General features: G+C 38.7%; 1 protein-coding gene across 1 annotated transcript; it reads left to right on the top strand.

The window, feature by feature from the left end:
* Positions 1–3794: 3794 nt before the first annotated feature.
* On the top strand, positions 3795–10032 carry LOC100374120 (small ribosomal subunit protein RACK1). The gene is made up of 7 exons (XM_002734969.4): positions 3795–4019; positions 5366–5537; positions 5939–6086; positions 8131–8226; positions 8729–8839; positions 9135–9275; positions 9625–10032. The coding sequence occupies exons 1-7, from the start codon at positions 3911–3913 to the stop codon at positions 9796–9798; spliced, it is 951 nt and encodes a 316-aa protein (XP_002735015.1). The 5' UTR covers positions 3795–3910; the 3' UTR covers positions 9799–10032.
* Positions 10033–22644: the final 12612 nt, after the last annotated feature.

Below are 22644 nucleotides of genomic sequence, written 5' to 3'. Positions count from 1 at the left end.
ATGGCTGACAAAGCCATTTATATTCACATATGGCTGACAATGCCATTTATATTCACATATGGCTGACAATACCATTCATATTCACAAATAGCTGACAATACCATTTATATTCACATATGGCTGACAAAGCCATTTATATTCACATATGGCTGACAATGCCTTTTTTATTCACATATGGCTGACAATACCATTTATATTCACATATGGCTGACAATGCCATTTATATTCACATATAGCTGACAATGCCATTTATATTCACATATGGCTGACAAAGCCATTTATATTCACATATGGCTGACAATGCCATTTTTATTCACATATGGCTGACAATACCATTTATATTCACATATAGCTGACAATGCCATTTATATTCACATATGGCTAACAATACCATTTATATTCACATATAGCTGACAATACCATTTATATTCACATATGGCTGACAATACCATTTATATTCACAAATAGCTGACAATACCATTTGTATTCACATATGGCTGGCAATACCATTATATTCACATATGGCTGACAATACATTTATATTCACATATGGCTGACAATGCCATTTATATTCACATATGGCTGACAAAGCCATTTATATTCACATATGGCTGACAATGCCATTCATATTCACATATGACTGACAATGCCATTTATATTCACATATAGCTGACAATACCATTTATATTCACATATGGCTGACAATGCCATTTATATTCACATATGGCTGACAATGCCATTTATATTCACATATGGCTGACAATGCCATTTATATTCACATATGGCTGACAATACCATTTATATTCACATATGGCTGACAATACCTTTTATATTTACATATGGCTGACAATACCATTTATATTCACATTTCCCTACAATTCTTGTTATTATATAATACAAACATCGCGAACATTTAGGGCGCCCTCCAATGGGAATGTACTAGTATTTCCGGTCCCCGGCTTTCAGTGTACAGGTGACAGACGTTCCAAATTACTCGTACTTTACCTACAGTCATTTCACTGAATGTATAGAGGACAAATCAATATTTCTGCATACCATTAATGAAAACTGTATTCATAGTTAGTGTATAGATGTATTGACACAACACTGACTTTGCCAAGTGAAATCACTAAAAACTACAAGACAATAACAATTATTAACAGTCAAAGACAAAAGTGGGCACAAATTAATTACATTTACAAATTACAATATTTACTGGCAATTAAACATGTGAAAATACATTAACGATATATCTATTATCATACTCCTTCTATGAGGGACGCTGCCTTATTTTACGGCAATGTTCAATAAATTGAATCGTATTGATCTCAATATCGGGATAAATTTACTATAACTGTCAAATTACAAAAATTATTTATATGTTTGGTCATATTCTCATTTATAGACTTTCTCTGCTGTTCGTACCTTGACCATGACATTATTAGATAGATAGGTAACACGCTCTCTTTTCAACTCGTATTTTTGGTTTCCTGGTTCAATTATTAAATTGTGATTTCTTTATTTAAATTTGCTTAATTATAAATAAATAACTAGTTTTTTGTTTATGAATTCGCCAGCGGAAATCTACCCAATTCCTCATAAATACCAATTAACAGTGTATATTCGGTTAAAAACCTAGACGATATTTGAGGCAGTTGGTAGATTTGTCCCAGACATCACTACCATAGGCTAGGATTGGTCGGATTAATTTATCAAAAAGAGAAAGTAATGTAAATTTTTGTATATTTTGTTTATATTCTATTTTTGCTTACAGTAAAAATAATGCCTGCCCCTTCTTTTAGATTTGCTAGTGTTTCTTTGAATTTGTCATTAGAGCTCAGGGTGACAGGTATATTCACTTTAAAAACGAGTGCATTTATTGAAAATCAAAACTTATGTTTTTTCTCAATAATTACAATGTCGAGTGTAACATACCAGATGATCTAAACAAGATTGTAAAACCATGTTATTGTTTCAGATAGCAGAACAATATCATCTGCATACAGAAGACTGGTGTTCCCTTTAGAGTTGGTGGGTCACACGTGTTGAGATTTAAGATATCTGGCAGCACCTAGACGCAAGAGGACGCAGTTTATAGGAAAGGTGTATTATTTGGTGTTTTTGTGCAGTATCGCTGAAAACATTATGAATCACCAGATTTAAAATTAAAGTTCGAAATATTTGAGGTTGTTTGAACAGAAAATGTTAACACATACACTGAACCTAAATGTCTTTCATTTTGTAGTACGTACCATGAAGTAAAATGTTATGTTGTATCCGCGGGGGCGGAGCTACGTCACAATCCTGAACAACCAAATTTATATATGTTACACACGTTGGGATAATCTTGTTACACTGTTCAAAGGAGTCTCAACAATCATCTCAAAGTACCGTTTTCTGCGAGTTTTTGGGCCTTTGTTTTCACCGCGAGGGTTGCCAGGCGGTGAAAATGCCCGGATGTCCGCCCCTACCGCCTGGCAACCCTCGCGGTGAAAACAAAGGCCAAAACTCGCAGATCCTACTTAACTGTGATGGCCCAGGTCAATCATATTAGCTGACATTTTTTGCAGACGACCTTTTGTCCAGGAATAAACAAATGTAGTGACTCAGGTCAATATTGGCCCGGCTTTTATTGTGACTGAAATGTAGCCGAATATTTTTAATTTGTTATATTCTAATTAAGTAACATGTTTTTTTTTCTCTCAAAATCAGTGCCAGTATATACTATACGAAAGCGGTTGGTTTTCTTTGGATTGTTTTATTTTGCCTTGTTTGTTTTATATGGCTGTAAAATTTGTGGAACAGAAAATACTGTGATAACTGTGATTGAAAAATGTGTTTCTCCAGGTAAATCGTGCTGCTACTAATTTGACTGGAACATTAGGGAGGCAGCCACTTTCTGTTTTTATAAAAAGAGATGTTGATAAAATACTGACATAGAACAACATAGAAGCAATAACACTACAGCAAATAACATTGAATATATTTGGAACAATGATAGAAGCTGTGTGACTAATATAATTGAACAAATTGAGAGAGGTTAAAAAAGTAAGTGGAGGAGAGAAATTAATATAGAAATAACAGCATCGGGTGAATAAACAAATTCCAAATTTTCCAAAAAAATAAGAGGTACTTTCAAATGAAAAAGTATTTATTTAATGTTCGAGATAAGAACTACAAAAAAAAAAAAAAAAAAAAAAAAAAACATTTGTAAGTTGCGGGCATACCAGACCAAAAAGTAAACTAGAAGACAGGACATATAACAGGTGCAATGATAACTCACTTGATTGTCAAAAACATGGAAGAGTACGGCAACCAAATATTCTGGTCTAATAAATCAATAAATCAAAAATAAGGAACAATTTTATATTACGAGTAATACAAATACATTACTGAGCGAATATATAATTCACACGGATATATATCCGGAGCAATATATCTTTCTTGATGGATTTCACGCCCAATGCGTTTTTTTTTTACCATTTTCAGTAGATTTAGAATCGTTTACTTTTTTTCTTTTTACCCATCTTTACTTGACATGTTCATTTCTAAGTGAATAATTTCAATAAAATAAAGTTAAGGTGTAAAGAGTAATTAAGTACTCGGACTCGGGAGACGTGGTTTATTTATGTATTATCGTTTTTCGATTCGCTCCATAAAATAATACACGAAAACAATTATTGTTATACGCGTATTCAAGTAATTTAAGTCTAGGTACAGCTCGTGGACTCAGTCAGCAGAATTATTTTTTGATTTGCGCCCCCTTGCGACGAGTTATGCCTATGAAAAAAACTATCCGCGAAGCGCTCTTCCTCTTTGGCCCGTCCATCATTGTGGTAGGACAACCTGTATGGCAAGGCCGTAAAATCCGATGTAATCCACCGTCAGGAGAAAAGAAAATCATATAAAGATGACGGAACAGATGACACTACGTGGTACCCTAAAGGGACACAATGGATGGGTTACCCAAATCGCTACAACACCCCAGTTTCCCGACATGATTTTGTCGGCATCCAGAGGCAAGTTTCCATGTCGGCCATTTTGTGTTAGAAATAATATCACATGTTCAACCTAGAGTATGGTTTTCCACGTCGTGTGTCTATATTTGATTTTCCCAAACACCACGAAATTGTCTATACCAAGTTCATTCACTATCTTGCTCTGTTTGTGTCATCTGGAATATCAGTCGACTAAAGTTTACTTCTAATCTGTTATTTGATGTAATACGTATACAATACATATTGTCAGACCTGATGAGTACAATTATTCGAACCCCCAGTAAAGATAGGTACTTATTTTCTTTTCCCGTTTAATTGAAGTTTGCAAACTCCTTTGTAAATTATGGGATATGATTTTCTCAATATAGCAGATTATTCAAGATTCAGAAATGATAATCCGCAATTGTGTTTCTTTGATGTATCATGCCATTTCTTATATTAGACTCAAAATGTTGTAAAATTCTGTACATTTCAAATAGTTTACTTGACAAAGAATAGTTTACATTTGCTAACTGTACTCAATAATTACAAAGATTCTTTTGTTAATATAATGTTCCCATATGTTGTAATGTGCAAATTTGTATGATCCTGATGGCATAGACTTGTGCATGTGATGTTTCCAAGAATGTAATTATTCTATGTAATGCATTAGGGCTATTTCTCCAAAATGGCTGGTTGAAATGTTTTCAATGGTAATATGATATTAGGTACAAACTGAAGCTAGTATAGAAAAAATGACAAAATTAAATTAACCACTCTTCCTCTCCCTCACTTTTTGCACCATTATGGGTGTATTAGTTTATTCGTCCCACAGGTTAATTCATCCCAATTACCGATACATTAGGTTAGCTCGACACAGGCGCAATCGCAGAAAATCATGTAGTAGCTGTAGCAACTTGAAACTGCAATGAATGAACCAAACCAAAACTATCAATAACCAGGGGTCGAATGCACATAGATTATTAGCTAGTGCAAGTAAACTCTAAATATAATGTGCACGCTGTGCATGTAGACATTAACACAACATTTTCTCATTATATTCACTAAGCCTAAATTAAGTTCAACCAACATTGTAAGACAGCTCAAAAAAAAGCAAAATTCTTTTGTGATCGCATCAATCAAGAACCTGTAAATTTCATAAGTGGTGCATTTCACAACAAATTACTGCAGGTAAATTTCAAATTCAACATGCACACTGTGCATTCAGGGAAAAAATTCTATTTCATTCCCAGATAACCAGAAATTAGATCTGTAAATATTACAATTAAACTTTTAATTTTGTGCAATGTAGTATGCAATAATAAAGTAGACATCATTTGTCTTGTACGTCTGAATAATTTAACACATGTATCTTTATATGTATTCAGATAAAACTGTTATTATGTGGAAGTTGACCCGTGATGAAACCAACTACGGAATTCCGCAAAGGGCACTAAGAGGTCATTCTCACTTTGTTAGTGATGTTGTGATGTCTTCAGATGGCCAGTTCGCACTGTCTGGATCTTGGGATGGTACTCTACGTCTTTGGGATCTTACCACGTAAGTGACATTGACTTTGTTGTAGAAATTCATATCATTTTGAAAAGATTTTTATAGCATAGTTCCATGCTTTCTCTTATGAAAATAGCTAGTGAGCTAAAAATTGGTTTCCTGAAGTCATTGGGGAACTATGCTATAAAAAATGTCTTCAAAATGGTCTGAATTGAGTGATAGGTGAGTGGAGTGAACACAAATAACTTGTCGCGTAGCTCCCCTCAATGTGTTAATGTGTTAGTGTTTTTAGCTCTTAAGACATTTTGAAAAGTTTTTTAAATGTATTAGTTGCATAAAAATGGAGTAATGTTTTGTAAAATTTGTTAATTACAAAATATTATCTACTAATATATTTATCAGTCCTGGCAATCTATTTACTATTGAGTTATCTTTTTTTCTCTCTCCAGTGGCGTAACAACGCGTCGTTTTGTTGGACACACAAAAGATGTATTAAGCGTGGCCTTCTCTGCTGACAATCGTCAGATTGTATCCGGGTCTCGTGATAGAACCATCAAATTATGGAATACACTGGGAATTTGTAAATACACAATCCAGGTAAGAATTTATATTGTCTACAGAAAGCTGTATATGCAATCAGCACATCTTTCATTCCAGGGAACCAAACAATCTACTTGCAGAAACTGACGACCAGTGCAATGCTATAAAACAAGCACGGATTGGTCATTTGCTTTTATGACATCACTTATGAATATGCAAATCATAGCTCCCAGATACAGGCATTATCATTTGCCAGTGAGTGAGTGTGGAGGGGGGTACTAGAATTTCTAGCTCCTATAACATAGTTCTATTGGTTTGATTTGTAAATTCGCTTTAGGAAATGGTGCACATTTTTTGTGCAAAAAAATTGTGCTTTTTCAGAAATGTGAGCTTTCTCTCAGAGCGTTTATTAGACTTCATTGAGGTCTTGAGATAACTGTGATTATTGTTGGTCTCAATTTGCATAAATTGTGTAATAGATGTTCACATTTAATTCTTTTCACTTGTCTTAACACTGGACATCATTCTGGCTTCCCAATTGTTTGAATTCCCTTTACTATCACTTTTTAATAGTGTTTCAATGCAGGTTGATTCTCCCGAAATTAATTTGTTCCAAACTACTACCAACATCAGTGATTAGGAAGACACAATCCTGGCAAATTCTTATTTATTTTCCTGTAATGAGCACAAATATATTTTACATTATAGTGCCAGGTCTCTAATGCTTGATGAATGCTCAGAGTGCAACTTTAAGTATAGATGCCCATTGCCAATTTAATTCTTTTGTGTGTAGGTTGTGTCATCCTAAAAATATGATCAACTGAAAAATTATATTTGTTTCCATAATTTTTGACTCCCATGTGCGAAGCACAAAATGGGAGTCTCTGCGGTTAGTGTTTCTGTATGTATCTATGTATGTATGTATGTGTGTGTGTGTGTGTGTGTCAGTCTGTTCCACTGATATATCAAGAACCATACATCAGTATTTGATGAAACTTGGTGCATAGATGCTCTCTAATGCGCAGATTTGATTAGGTTCTGGTAAAATTTCATGCATATTAATTACCTAATTTGCATGATAATAAGCTAATTTTTAGCTGTTCCATTGATAACTGAAGAACCACTTATTGGATTTTGATGAAACTTGGTACATGGATGCTCTGAACTAATGCTTGGTTTTGATTAGTTTTTGGTAAAAATTACCTAATCACTAATTACCTAATTTGTATAATGATTAGTCAATTTTCGATTTTTCTACTGATATCTCAAGTACTAATCATCACATTTCAATGAAACTTGGTACATAGATGTCATATGACACTGCACAGACTTGATAGTTTTTAAGGTAATGTCAGTGCATATTAATTACCTAATTTGCATAATTAATAAATTTTCAGCTTTTAATGTTTTAAGTAGTAAGCATTAAATTTCAATGAAACTTGGTACATAGATACTCGAGGACTATTCAGAGATTGATTGTTTTGGGATAAATATTTGTGCATATTAATAACCTAATTTGCATTATTAGTTAATTTTCAGCTTTTCCACAGATATCTCAAGTACTAATTATCACATTGCAATGAAACTTGGTACATAGATCCTTTAGGACAATAGACAATTGTGGGTTTAAATCTGTACATATTAATTACTAATTTACATAACTAACCACTTTTAAGCTATCACACTGATATCTAAAGTACTAATTATTCCATTTCAATGAAACTCAGTGCAAAGATGCTCTAGGACAATGTACAAACCTGATTAGTTTGGGGTTAAAATCTGTTTATATTAATTTTCTGATTTGCATTATTAGTTTTCGGCTTTTCCATCACTATCTCTGACAAGTAGTTTTGAATTATATTTAATATGTCTCCAATACTCTCAGCACATGGGAGTTCTTTCTAAGCTTTCTTTCTAAGATTGTAGTTGAATTGCATGCAAGTCTGTTTATCCAATGATTTGAAAAAGACATAATCTACCTGATTTCATACTGCTGAAATATGTCCTGCAATTATGAGGATAAATGACTTTAAGATATTCAATTGAATATCTAGATATTAGAAATGATTACGTTTAATTGATTCTTACCTTTTTGTTACAGGAAGATGGACACACTGAATGGGTGTCATGTGTTCGATTTTCACCAAATAACCAGAACCCCATCATTGTGTCCTGTGGTTGGGATAAGCATGTCAAGGTATAGTCATTCGTCTTTTTGTGCTACTCTGTTCTGCTCCTCAATTCAGTATCAATTAGGTCAGTTTAAAATTACACGTAATCAGTTTTGGGCAATTGATGACATTTTGTACATACTAAGGCCCTGACAAAAAATTCCTATAACCTGACCCTACCTTATTTTTACTGCAATAAACAGTACTAGTATTTGGGAAAACATCACAAAATTAGGCAAAGCTTTGAATGAGATTTTACGCTAATTCAAAACTGAGTTTGCAATAATCGTCTTTATATGCAAGAAAAAAAGTAAACACTGTTGTAACAAGAAAAAACTACATGAAAAAATCCATACTTTTTACTTTTCTAAAGTATGTTACAGAAAATAGAAGTTTTTTGTGAAAAACTATATTTGCTTTGTAATGCCATACCAAAATACTGAATTGTTAGCCCATCTTGGTCGTTGACTATTCTGATAGTACTTATTTTAATCTCAGATTTGTTATCTATTTTCTTATTTTTGATAGGTTTGGAATTTAACAAACTGTAAACTCAAGACAAACCATATTGGGCATTCAGGATATTTGAACTGTGTAACTGTATCACCAGATGGATCATTGTGTGCTTCTGGGGGAAAGGTAAGTCTGCATTCAGGATTATATATAGTAGATATAATTTGGTAATCGTTGTCGCAAGTTTATTTATTAACTTCCTTCAGGATGGCAATATGAAAGGTGCGCTCTACCCATTCACCAATTCTTCCAAAACTAAATTTATTGATTGACAAAGAGATTTAGCTAAATGCTCTACTGTATTATTGATGAATAGTGACTTCATGATCAGTTTGTTCAACCTAGAGGTCTCCGATTTGGTGAGTTTGTCATTTGTTTTGCAATACTGGCAGTATATATAATTGTTTGCTTGTATTTGTAGGATGGTCAAGCCATGTTGTGGGATTTGAATGAAGGGAAACATTTATACACATTAGATGGTGGTGAGATTATCAACGCACTGTGTTTTAGTCCAAATCGTTATTGGCTTTGTGCGGCAACTGGACCTACCATCAAAATATGGGTAAGTAGTCGTTTTCTGTCCCCATTTTCTATGTTGCTGTGTAGTAGTGCGCTTGCCCGCCTACCCATTAGTTCATAGTGGTTGGTTGAGAGCACCCATTTCATTGTGCATTCAAATTTCATCACTCAGAGCATCACAGGCTGATAGATTTGTAGATAATCTCTCATAACTCCACTTCTATTGACCAGCCTTATGAACAAGTCGCATCAGATGATAATCTCTTTGATGAATTTCTTATTGTAAAATGCAGCCTTCAATTCTGTCATTATCCGCGTGTTATCACTTGCAAATCGGTTAGTTATATTCCTTTTTATGAAGTTACATTTTCAATATAATTTCATTATCACAGGATTTAGAAGGCAAGATTATTGTTGATGAGCTGCGACCTGAAGTAATCACCGGCAGTAGCAAAGCTGAACCACCACAGTGCATTTCCCTTGCATGGTCCGCAGATGGACAAACCCTGTTTGCTGGTTACACTGACAACCTTATCAGAGTATGGCAAGTCAGCCGACTGGTCTAATTTAACAAAAAAAAATCTACATTTGAAGTCTTTGAATAACAGGGATTTTCATTGCCTCCCTGGTAAACAAGGAAGTGTCATGTAGACAGAAAAAAAGACAAATATCTCTTTGCCAAGAATCAAGGTGCTTCACACTTCTTCTGTACCAACTCTGAAATTGACGCTAATAAAATCATACTTGTAAATTATCTTGGCAAATAAAGTCTGCCTTTGTAACTGAAGGTTGAATTGAAATTGTGTTGAGACCCTCTTTATTTTGACATCGTATCTGGGATATAAAGTCTGACTCAAGATGAAATGTTGAGGCTGCAGGAAGGACTTTGTATTCAGGAGTAAAAGAATTTTAACCAACTTAAATCCATTTTACTGAATAATTTAAAACTTTTACATTTGCAGGTAGAAATGACTTGCATTTTATGTAGCAAGTCAATTCTGTACCATGTTTTCAAATTGCTATAAAATACCAAGAACATTTCTTAGGCAGTGTTTACAACTGTTCACTTTTGTGATTTTGATTAATTTCCTCAATTTGCATGCTAAAATTGCAAATGTAAAGCAGGATTTGGGATTTTCGACTTGAGCCACATGCACACACAGAAAAAATGGAATATTTGTTCAATATTAAAACGTCCATAAGTAAATATAGTTCTATTTCCATGTAGTTTTGCCATAAAGTCTTGTCTCATCTCATCTCCTTGGCTAGCCGTAACCTTACAATAGTGACATCAGTATTTAAAGCAAAAATATCTAATTTTTTTTTTTAAATAGATTACTGAAATGTTGTTTTGGACATAATTGCATAGACAAAATGGTCCTACACGGGGCGATAACTCAAAACTGCAACGAGTAATTTACATTGTTGAAACTGGTCACATGATGGAAATGTAGATAATAATACAAGTTCATATAGCGCCTAGTATTCATCGCAGTGATGCTCAATGTCACTTAGTTTCACAGATAGGCTTGCTGAAACGGCTAAGATTTGAGTTCGGTTTTGAAGTTACCAGTTGGTAATTGATTCCATAATGATGGTGAGGAATGACCGGTCACCATAATTCTTGAGATGAGTCGATGTACGGCAAGTGTATGTTTCTTAAGCGAGGGGTTCTCTGGTTTCAATTTTTGTGAAGGTCCGATATGTAGGGTGGTGTCAAACATTACAGTGAGTGACTTGTACGCGAGTAGTAAAATTTTGAAGTGTATCGTATAGTAAACTGGCATCCAATGTAATTTACGAAGAATGGGAGTGATATGAATTTTTTTGGTATGTGTAATTAGACGCGCAGCACAATTTTGAGCCCTCTGAAGCAGGTGAATTTGGCAAGGCATTGCCGTAATCCAGTTTAGCGGTTATAATAGTGAAGGAGTTGTGACATGTGATTTGCACTATTGCATGCGACAAATAAAATCATCAGAGTGGCTTAGCCTCTCAAGATGACACATTTGCCTCCGGGTAAGTTGTCATCTTGTATTGTAACCCCTCCCGAGGTTTACTTTACAAAAGTGGATTTCAATAGGTGGCGTTCTCTGGAGACCAGGGTGTAGCATTGTGGCCAATCTTTCAAGTGATTCAACGTACAACTTTGGTATGTAGTCTATATGCTACGTTTTCAGTGTCCACATTTTGCTGATGACTGTTACAGATTAGGCTAAAATTGTATCTTTAAGAGCCTAGAATTCCTAGAAGAAAGACTCCAAATAGGCCAATAGCGCTGATGTTGCTGTACTGTAATAAAGTAATTCTGCAAATTTTTCTGCAGCCCTATTATCGGGTTGTATGTTGTAACATTATACATGTGTATAGAACAATCAGATTCATGTTTGTATCATGGTGAATTATATGGTGTATGCAACCACAAATCTCCATCGTCGTACGCCATGGCTTCTTTTACGGCAAGCCTACACATATTTAGTTGAGTCTCAAAGCAAAAATAAACTGGCGGCGAGAATGCAAATCTTGTACTTCTTTGAATCCAGATTGCTGCTACTCAAACAAATTTTATTTTCGAACTGGTTAAGGTGCAGGTGCTTGTGTTCGATTGGGACTGGTTGTCGCCATATGATAGCACACTGAATTGCCATTTGATAGAGAGATGGCTGCACAGCCTTGTAGTCCTAAACAGGAATATAGCTTCTGCACTATGTGTAAGCACAAGCTTGCAATTTGCACATACAAAACAAGCAGCATGTCGGCTGAGATAGCTCCACTGTTAGCTATGCACATTTCAATTAAACAATTGAAGATATTAGATATTAATTTACCGTATGTATCAAAGCATCACTTTTTACCAAAAATATTCACCAAAATAAAGAGAATTAAAGATATCATCACAAAATGAACAAATCTGAGAGGTCCACATGTAGTACCTATATATGTAATAGCAAACATACTGGAGTCAGTGTGGCTAGTAGAGCCTGGAAATGGCAAACATACTGAAGTCAGTGTGGCTAGTAGAGCCTGGAAATGGCAAACATACTGAAGTCAGTGTGGCTAGTAGAGCCTGGAAATGGTAAACATACTGAAGTCAGTGTGGCTAGTAGAGCTTGGAAATGGCAAACATACTGAAGTCAGTGTGGCTAGTAGAGCCTGGAAATGGCAAACATACTGAAGTCAGTGTGGCTAGTAGAGCCTGGAAATGGTAAACATACTGAAGTCAGTGTGGCTAGTAGAGCTTGGAAATGGCAAACATACTGGAGTCAGTGTGGCTAGTAGAGCCTGGAAATGGCAAACATACTGAAGTCAGTGTGGCTAGTAGAGCCTGGAAATGGCAAACATACTGAAGTCAGTGTGGCTAGTAGAGCCTGGAAATGGCAAACATACTGAAGTCAGTGTGGCTAGTAGAGCTTGGAAATGGCAAACATACTGGAGTCAGTGTGGCTAGTAGAGCCTGGAAATGGCAAACATACTGAAGTCAGTGTGGCTAGTAGAGCCTGGAAATGGCAAACATACTGGTGTCAGTGTGGCTAGTAGAGCCTGGAAATGGCAAACATACTGAAGTCAGTGTGGCTAGTAGAGCCTGGAAATGGCAAACATACTGGTGTCAGTGTGGCTAGTAGAGCCTGGAAATGGCAAACATACTGGAGTCGGTGCGGCTAGTAGAGCCTGGAAATGGCAAACATACTGGAGTCAGTGTGGCTAGTAGAGCCTGGAAATGGCAAACATACTGAAGTCAGTGTGGCTAGTAGAGCGTGGAAATAGCAAACATACTGAAGTCAGTGTGGCTAGTAGAGCTTGGAAATGGCAAACATACTGGAGTCAGTGTGGCTAGTAGAGCCTGGAAATGGCAAACATACTGAAGTCAGTGTGGCTAGTAGAGCCTGGAAATGGCAAACATACTGAAGTCAGTGTGGCTAGTAGAGCCTGGAAATGGTAAACATACTGAAGTCAGTGTGGCTAGTAGAGCTTGGAAATGGCAAACATACTGAAGTCAGTGTGGCTAGTAGAGCCTGGAAATGGCAAACATACTGAAGTCAGTGTGGCTAGTAGAGCCTGGAAATGGTAAACATACTGAAGTCAGTGTGGCTAGTAGAGCTTGGAAATGACAAACATACTGAAGTCAGTGTGGCTAGTAGAGCTTGGAAATGGCAAACATACTGAAGTCAGTGTGGCTAGTAGAGCCTGGAAATGGCAAACATACTGAAGTAAGTGTGGCTAGTAGAGCTTGGAAATGGCAAACATACTGAAGTAAGTGTGGCTAGTAGAGCCTGGAAATGGTAAACATACTGAAGTCAGTGTGGCTAGTAGAGCTTGGAAATGGCAAACATACTGAAGTCAGTGTGGCTAGTAGAGCTTGGAAATGGCAAACATACTGAAGTCAGTGTGGCTAGTAGAGCCTGGAAATGGCAAACATACTGAAATAAGTGTGGCTAGTAGAGCTTGGAAATGGCAAACATACTGAAGTAAGTGTGGCTAGTAGAGCCTGGAAATGGTAAACATACTGAAGTCAGTGTGGCTAGAAGAGCTTGGAAATGGCAAACATATTGAAGTAAGTGTGGCTAGTAGAGCTTGGAAATGGCAAACATACTGAAGTAAGTGTGGCTAGTAGAGCCTGGAAATGGTAAACATACTGAAGTCAGTGTGGCTAGTAGAGCCTGGAAATGGCAAACATACTGAAGTAAGTGTGGCTAGTAGAGCTTGGAAATGGCAAACATACTGGAGTCAGTGTGGCTAGTAGAGCCTGGAAATGGCAAACATACTGAAGTCAGTGTGGCTAGTAGAGCCTGGAAATGGCAAACATACTGAAGTCAGTGTGGCTAGTAGAGCCTGGAAATGGTAAACATACTGAAGTCAGTGTGGCTAGTAGAGCTTGGAAATGGCAAACATACTGAAGTCAGTGTGGCTAGTAGAGCTTGGAAATGGCAAACATACTGAAGTGTGGCTAGTAGAGCCTAGAAATGGCAAACATACTGAAGTGTGGCAAGTAGAGCTTGGAAATGGCAAACATACTGAAGTAAGTGTGGCTAGTAGAGCCTGGAAATGGCAAACATACTGAAGTCAGTGTGGCTAGTAGAGCCTGGAAATGGCAAACATACTGAAGTAAGTGTGGCTAGTAGAGCTTGGAAATGGCAAACATACTGAAGTAAGTGTGGCTAGTAGAGCCTGGAAATGGCAAACATACTGAAGTGTGGCTAGTAGAGCTTGGAAATGGCAAACATACTGAAGTAAGTGTGGCTAGTAGAGCCTGGAAATGGCAAACATACTGAAGTCAGTGTGGCTAGTAGAGCCTGGAAATGGTAAACATACTGAAGTCAGTGTGGCTAGTAGAGCTTGGAAATGGCAAACATACTGAAGTCAGTGTGGCTAGTAGAGCTTGGAAATGGCAAACATACTGAAGTCAGTGTGGCTAGTAGAGCCTGGAAATGGCAAACATACTGAAATAAGTGTGGCTAGTAGAGCTTGGAAATGGCAAACATACTGAAGTCAGTGTGGCTAGTAGAGCTTGGAAATGGCAAACATACTGAAGTCAGTGTGGCTAGTAGAGCTTGGAAATGGCAAACATACTGAAGTCAGTGTGGCTAGTAGAGCCTGGAAATGGCAAACATACTGAAGTGTAGCTGGTAGAGCTTGGAAATGGCAAACATACTGAAGTCAGTGTGGCTAGTAGAGCCTGGAAATGGCAAACATACTGAAGTCAGTGTGGCTAGTAGAGCCTGGAAATGGTAAACATACTGAAGTCAGTGTGGCTAGTAGAGCTTGGAAATGGCAAACATACTGAAGTCAGTGTGGCTAGTAGAGCTTGGAAATGGCAAACATACTGAAGTCAGTGTGGCTAGTAGAGCCTGGAAATGGCAAACATACTGAAATAAGTGTGGCTAGTAGAGCTTGGAAATGGCAAACATACTGAAGTAAGTGTGGCTAGTAGAGCCTGGAAATGGTAAACATACTGAAGTCAGTGTGGCTAGAAGAGCTTGGAAATGGCAAACATACTGAAGTAAGTGTGGCTAGTAGAGCCTGGAAATGGTAAACATACTGAAGTCAGTGTGGCTAGTAGAGCCTGGAAATGGCAAACATACTGAAGTAAGTGTGGCTAGTAGAGCTTGGAAATGGCAAACATACTGGAGTCAATGTGGCTAGTAGAGCCTGGAAATGGCAAACATACTGAAGTCAGTGTGGCTAGTAGAGCCTGGAAATGGCAAACATACTGAAATAAGTGTGGCTAGTAGAGCTTGGAAATGGCAAACATACTGAAGTAAGTGTGGCTAGTAGAGCCTGGAAATGGTAAACATACTGAAGTAAGTGTGGCTAGAAGAGCTTGGAAATGGCAAACATACTGAAGTAAGTGTGGCTAGTAGAGCCTGGAAATGGTAAACATACTGAAGTCAGTGTGGCTAGTAGAGCCTGGAAATGGCAAACATACTGAAGTAAGTGTGGCTAGTAGAGCTTGGAAATGGCAAACATACTGGAGTCAATGTGGCTAGTAGAGCCTGGAAATGGCAAACATACTGAAGTCAGTGTGGCTAGTAGAGCCTGGAAATGGCAAACATACTGAAGTCAGTGTGGCTAGTAGAGCCTGGAAATGGTAAACATACTGAAGTCAGTGTGGCTAGTAGAGCTTGGAAATGGCAAACATACAGAAGTCAGTGTGGCTAGTAGAGCTTGGAAATGGCAAACATACTGAAGTAAGTGTGGCTAGTAGAGCCTGGAAATGGCAAACATACTGAAGTGTGGCTAGTAGAGCTTGGAAATGGCAAACATACTGAAGTAAGTGTGGCTAGTAGAGCCTGGAAATGGCAAACATACTGAAGTAAGTGTGGCTAGTAGAGCCTGGAAATGGTAAACATACTGAAGTCAGTGTGGCTAGTAGAGCTTGGAAATGGTAAACATACTGAAGTCAGTGCGGCTAGTAGAGCTTGGAAATGGCAAACATACTGAAGTCAGTGTGGCTAGTAGAGCCTGGAAATGGCAAACATACTGAAGTCAGTGTGGCTAGTAGAGCCTGGAAATGGTAAACATACTGAAGTCAGTGTGGCTAGTAGAGCTTGGAAATGGCAAACATACTGAAGTAAGTGTGGCTAGTAGAGCCTGGAAATGGCAAACATACTGAAGTCAGTGTGGATGGTAGAGCCTGGAAATGGTAAACATACTGAAGTCAGTGTGGCTAGTAGAGCCTGGAAATGGTAAACATACTTAAGTCAGTGTGGCTAGTAGAGCTTGGAAATGGCAAACATACTGAAGTCAGTGTGGCTAGTAGAGCCTGGAAATGGCAAACATACTGAAGTAAGTGTGGCTAGTAGAGCCTGGAAATGGCAAACATACTGAAGTAAGTGTGGCTAGTAGAGCTTGGAAATGGCAAACATACTGGAGTCAATGTGGCTAGTAGAGCCTGGAAATGGCAAACATACTGAAGTCAGTGTGGCTAGTAGAGCCTGGAAATGGCAAACATACTGAAGTCAGTGTGGCTAGTAGAGCCTGGAAATGGTAAACATACTGAAGTCAGTGTGGCTAGTAGAGCTTGGAAATGGCAAACATACAGAAGTCAGTGTGGCTAGTAGAGCTTGGAAATGGCAAACATACTGAAGTAAGTGTGGCTAGTAGAGCCTGGAAATGGCAAACATACTGAAGTGTGGCTAGTAGAGCTTGGAAATGGCAAACATACTGAAGTAAGTGTGGCTAGTAGAGCCTGGAAATGGCAAACATACTGAAGTAAGTGTGGCTAGTAGAGCCTGGAAATGGTAAACATACTGAAGTCAGTGTGGCTAGTAGAGCTTGGAAATGGTAAACATACTGAAGCAGTGCGGCTAGTAGAGCTTGGAAATGGCAAACATACTGAAGTCAGTGTGGCTAGTAGAGCCTGGAAATGGCAAACATACTGAAGTCAGTGTGGCTAGTAGAGCCTGGAAATGGTAAACATACTGAAGTCAGTGTGGCTAGTAGAGCTTGGAAATGGCAAACATACTGAAGAAAGTGTGGCTAGTAGAGCCTGGAAATGGCAAACATACTGAAGTCAGTGTGGATGGTAGAGCCTGGAAATGGTAAACATACTGAAGTCAGTGTGGCTAGTAGAGCCTGGAAATGGTAAACATACTTAAGTCAGTGTGGCTAGTAGAGCTTGGAAATGGCAAACATACTGAAGTCAGTGTGGCTAGTAGAGCCTGGAAATGGCAAACATACTGAAGTAAGTGTGGCTAGTAGAGCCTGGAAATGGTAAACATACTGAAGTCAGTGTGGCTAGTGGAGCTTGGAAATGGCAAACATACTGAAGTCAGTGTGGCTAGTAGAGCCTGGAAATGGTAAACATACTGAAGTCAGTGTGGCTAGTAGAGCCTGGAAATGGTAAACATACTGAAGTCAGTGTGGCTAGTAGAGCCTGGAAATGGTAAACATACTGAAGTCAGTGTGGCTAGTAGAGCTTGGAAATGGCAAACATACTGAAGTAAGTGTGGCTAGTAGAGCCTGGAAATGGCAAACATACTGAAGTCAGTGTGGCTAGTAGAGCCTGGAAATGGTAAAAATACTGAAGTCAGTGTGGCTAGTAGAGCCTGGAAATGGTAAACATACTTGAGTCAGTGTGGCTAGTAGAGCTTGGAAATGGCAAACATACTGAAGTCAGTGTGGCTAGTAGAGCCTGGAAATGGCAAACATACTGAAGTAAGTGTGGCTAGTAGAGCCTGGAAATGGCAAACATACTGAAGTAAGTGTGGCTAGTAGAGCTTGGAAATGGCAAACATACTGGAGTCAATGTGGCTAGTAGAGCCTGGAAATGGCAAACATACTGAAGTCAGTGTGGCTAGTAGAGCCTGGAAATGGCAAACATACTGAAATAAGTGTGGCTAGTAGAGCTTGGAAATGGCAAACATACTGAAGTAAGTGTGGCTAGTAGAGCCTGGAAATGGTAAACATACTGAAGTAAGTGTGGCTAGAAGAGCTTGGAAATGGCAAACATACTGAAGTAAGTGTGGCTAGTAGAGCCTGGAAATGGTAAACATACTGAAGTCAGTGTGGCTAGTAGAGCCTGGAAATGGCAAACATACTGAAGTAAGTGTGGCTAGTAGAGCTTGGAAATGGCAAACATACTGGAGTCAATGTGGCTAGTAGAGCCTGGAAATGGCAAACATACTGAAGTCAGTGTGGCTAGTAGAGCCTGGAAATGGCAAACATACTGAAGTCAGTGTGGCTAGTAGAGCCTGGAAATGGTAAACATACTGAAGTCAGTGTGGCTAGTAGAGCTTGGAAATGGCAAACATACAGAAGTCAGTGTGGCTAGTAGAGCTTGGAAATGGCAAACATACTGAAGTAAGTGTGGCTAGTAGAGCCTGGAAATGGCAAACATACTGAAGTGTGGCTAGTAGAGCTTGGAAATGGCAAACATACTGAAGTAAGTGTGGCTAGTAGAGCCTGGAAATGGCAAACATACTGAAGTAAGTGTGGCTAGTAGAGCCTGGAAATGGTAAACATACTGAAGTCAGTGTGGCTAGTAGAGCTTGGAAATGGTAAACATACTGAAGTCAGTGCGGCTAGTAGAGCTTGGAAATGGCAAACATACTGAAGTCAGTGTGGCTAGTAGAGCCTGGAAATGGCAAACATACTGAAGTCAGTGTGGCTAGTAGAGCCTGGAAATGGTAAACATACTGAAGTCAGTGTGGCTAGTAGAGCTTGGAAATGGCAAACATACTGAAGTAAGTGTGGCTAGTAGAGCCTGGAAATGGCAAACATACTGAAGTCAGTGTGGATGGTAGAGCCTGGAAATGGTAAACATACTGAAGTCAGTGTGGCTAGTAGAGCCTGGAAATGGTAAACATACTTAAGTCAGTGTGGCTAGTAGAGCTTGGAAATGGCAAACATACTGAAGTCAGTGTGGCTAGTAGAGCCTGGAAATGGCAAACATACTGAAGTAAGTGTGGCTAGTAGAGCCTGGAAATGGCAAACATACTGAAGTAAGTGTGGCTAGTAGAGCTTGGAAATGGCAAACATACTGGAGTCAATGTGGCTAGTAGAGCCTGGAAATGGCAAACATACTGAAGTCAGTGTGGCTAGTAGAGCCTGGAAATGGCAAACATACTGAAGTCAGTGTGGCTAGTAGAGCCTGGAAATGGTAAACATACTGAAGTCAGTGTGGCTAGTAGAGCTTGGAAATGGCAAACATACAGAAGTCAGTGTGGCTAGCAGAGCTTGGAAATGGCAAACATACTGAAGTAAGTGTGGCTAGTAGAGCCTGGAAATGGCAAACATACTGAAGTGTGGCTAGTAGAGCTTGGAAATGGCAAACATACTGAAGTAAGTGTGGCTAGTAGAGCCTGGAAATGGCAAACATACTGAAGTAAGTGTGGCTAGTAGAGCCTGGAAATGGTAAACATACTGAAGTCAGTGTGGCTAGTAGAGCTTGGAAATGGTAAACATACTGAAGTCAGTGCGGCTAGTAGAGCTTGGAAATGGCAAACATACTGAAGTCAGTGTGGCTAGTAGAGCCTGGAAATGGCAAACATACTGAAGTCAGTGTGGCTAGTAGAGCCTGGAAATGGTAAACATACTGAAGTCAGTGTGGCTAGTGGAGCTTGGAAATGGCAAACATACTGAAGTCAGTGTGGCTAGTAGAGCCTGGAAATGGTAAACATACTGAAGTCAGTGTGGCTAGTAGAGCCTGGAAATGGTAAACATACTGAAGTCAGTGTGGCTAGTAGAGCCTGGAAATGGTAAACATACTGAAGTCAGTGTGGCTAGTAGAGCTTGGAAATGGCAAACATACTGAAGTAAGTGTGGCTAGTAGAGCCTGGAAATGGCAAACATACTGAAGTCAGTGTGGCTAGTAGAGCCTGGAAATGGTAAAAATACTGAAGTCAGTGTGGCTAGTAGAGCCTGGAAATGGTAAACATACTTAAGTCAGTGTGGCTAGTAGAGCTTGGAAATGGCAAACATACTGAAGTCAGTGTGGCTAGTAGAGCCTGGAAATGGCAAACATACTGAAGTAAGTGTGGCTAGTAGAGCCTGGAAATGGTAAACATACTGAAGTCAGTGTGGCTAGTGGAGCTTGGAAATGGCAAACATACTGAAGTCAGTGTGGCTAGTAGAGCCTGGAAATGGTAAACATACTGAAGTCAGTGTGGCTAGTAGAGCCTGGAAATGGTAAACATACTGAAGTCAGTGTGGCTAGTAGAGCCTGGAAATGGCAAACATACTGAAGTCAGTGTGGCTAGTAGAGCCTGGAAATGGTAAAAATACTGAAGTCAGTGTGGCTAGTAGAGCCTGGAAATGGTAAACATACTGAAGTCAGTGTGGCTAGTAGAGCCTGGAAATGGTAAACATACTGAAGTCAGTGTGGCTAGTAGAGCCTGGAAATGGTAAACATACTGAAGTCAGTGTGGCTAGTAGAGCTTGGAAATGGCAAACATACTGAAGTAAGTGTGGCTAGTAGAGCCTGGAAATGGCAAACATACTGAAGTCAGTGTGGCTAGTAGAGCCTGGAAATGGTAAAAATACTGAAGTCAGTGTGGCTAGTAGAGCCTGGAAATGGTAAACATACTTGAGTCAGTGTGGCTAGTAGAGCTTGGAAATGGCAAACATACTGAAGTCAGTGTGGCTAGTAGAGCCTGGAAATGGCAAACATACTGAAGTAAGTGTGGCTAGTAGAGCCTGGAAATGGTAAACATACTGAAGTCAGTGTGGCTAGTGGAGCTTGGAAATGGCAAACATACTGAAGTCAGTGTGGCTAGTAGAGCCTGGAAATGGTAAACATACTGAAGTCAGTGTGGCTAGTAGAGCCTGGAAATGGTAAACATACTGAAGTCAGTGTGGCTAGTAGAGCCTGGAAATGGCAAACATACTGAAGTCAGTGTGGCTAGTAGAGCCTGGAAATGGTAAAAATACTGAAGTCAGTGTGGCTAGTAGAGCCTGGAAATGGTAAACATACTTGAGTCAGTGTGGCTAGTAGAGCTTGGAAATGGCAAACATACTGAAGTCAGTGTGGCTAGTAGAGCCTGGAAATGGCAAACATACTGAAGTAAGTGTGGCTAGTAGAGCCTGGAAATGGTAAACATACTGAAGTCAGTGTGGCTAGTGGAGCTTGGAAATGGCAAACATACTGAAGTCAGTGTGGCTAGTAGAGCCTGGAAATGGTAAACATACTGAAGTCAGTGTGGCTAGTAGAGCCTGGAAATGGTAAACATACTGAAGTCAGTGTGGCTAGTAGAGCTTGGAAATGGCAAACATACTGAAGTCAGTGTGGCTAGTAGAGCCTGAAAATGGCAAACATACTGAAGTCAGTGTGGCTAGTATAGCCTGGAAATGGCAAACATACTGGAGTAAGTGTGGCTAGTAGAGCCTGGAAATGGCAAACATACTGGAGTAAGTGTGGCTAGTATAGCTTGGAAATGGCAAACATACTGGAGTAAGTGTGGCTAGTAGAGCTTGGAAATGGCAAACATACTGAAGTCAGTGTGGCTAGTAGAGCCTGGAAATGGTAAACATACTGAAGTCAGTGTGGCTAGTAGAGCCTGGAAATGGCAAACATACTGAAGTAAGTGTGGCTAGTAGAGCCTGGAAATGGTAAACATACTGAAGTCAGTGTGGCTAGTAGAGCCTGGAAATGGCAAACATACTGGAGTAAGTGTGACTTGCAATACTGTAAAATTCCTTTTCTCATTGAATTTTTTTTTTGTAATGTGCAACTTGCATACCCTGACAAGAAAAAAACATTTCATTTGTCCTACTGATACGATCAAATTTTCATTCACAATCATCAACTCAGACATACCAATGAAATAAACAACTCTGAAATAAAGGGATGTTTATTTTTAGTGTGGCATTACAAAGGGTCACATCATCAAAAGGGGATCCAAAAAAAAATATGAAATACAGATAGTGAAATTTTTCATGTAAATAAACTTTAAACTAAGCACAGCAGTTCTACGCACAAGAGAAGTCATTTTAGGTAGGCGAGTGAACACAAATATTCATCACAATGGATTAGCAAATGTGAAGTTAACCAAACCTTTCTAATTACACATTGAGAGGGACCTTTTTGGTGGAACACATTCAGAGGAAAATGTAGCAGACTTGTGATTACATAAAATCTGATTTGGCTTGAAAACCGAAATGAGACTTATTTTAAATTAAAATGAGTTGGATATTCATTTCAACCACTTTAGGAAGTCGCTTTGAATCCAGTCGGTGATCATGTCCACCAGTCTCGGAATAACATGCACCACCAAACAAGTTTTGCACAATTCTCATGTCAGTTGTAGATGCATCCTGGAAGTTCTACCAAAACAAGGTTCCTTTTGTTAGACTACCTAGAATGTTTGACTATCACAAATGACAGCTAAAGCTTACAATACCAAACAAACATTACCTAGGTTATATATCAGCGATACCAGCTTGCTCCCCTGCTCTTTCATAACATAAATTCAGAG

The sequence above is a fragment of the Saccoglossus kowalevskii genome, chromosome 19 (genome assembly GCF_978046115.1).
Source record: "Saccoglossus kowalevskii chromosome 19, keSacKowa6.1, whole genome shotgun sequence".
In the NCBI taxonomy this organism is placed as follows: domain Eukaryota; kingdom Metazoa; phylum Hemichordata; class Enteropneusta; family Harrimaniidae; genus Saccoglossus; species Saccoglossus kowalevskii.
Note: the sequence above shows the minus strand (reverse complement) of the source record. Positions and strands in the feature narration are given on the sequence as shown.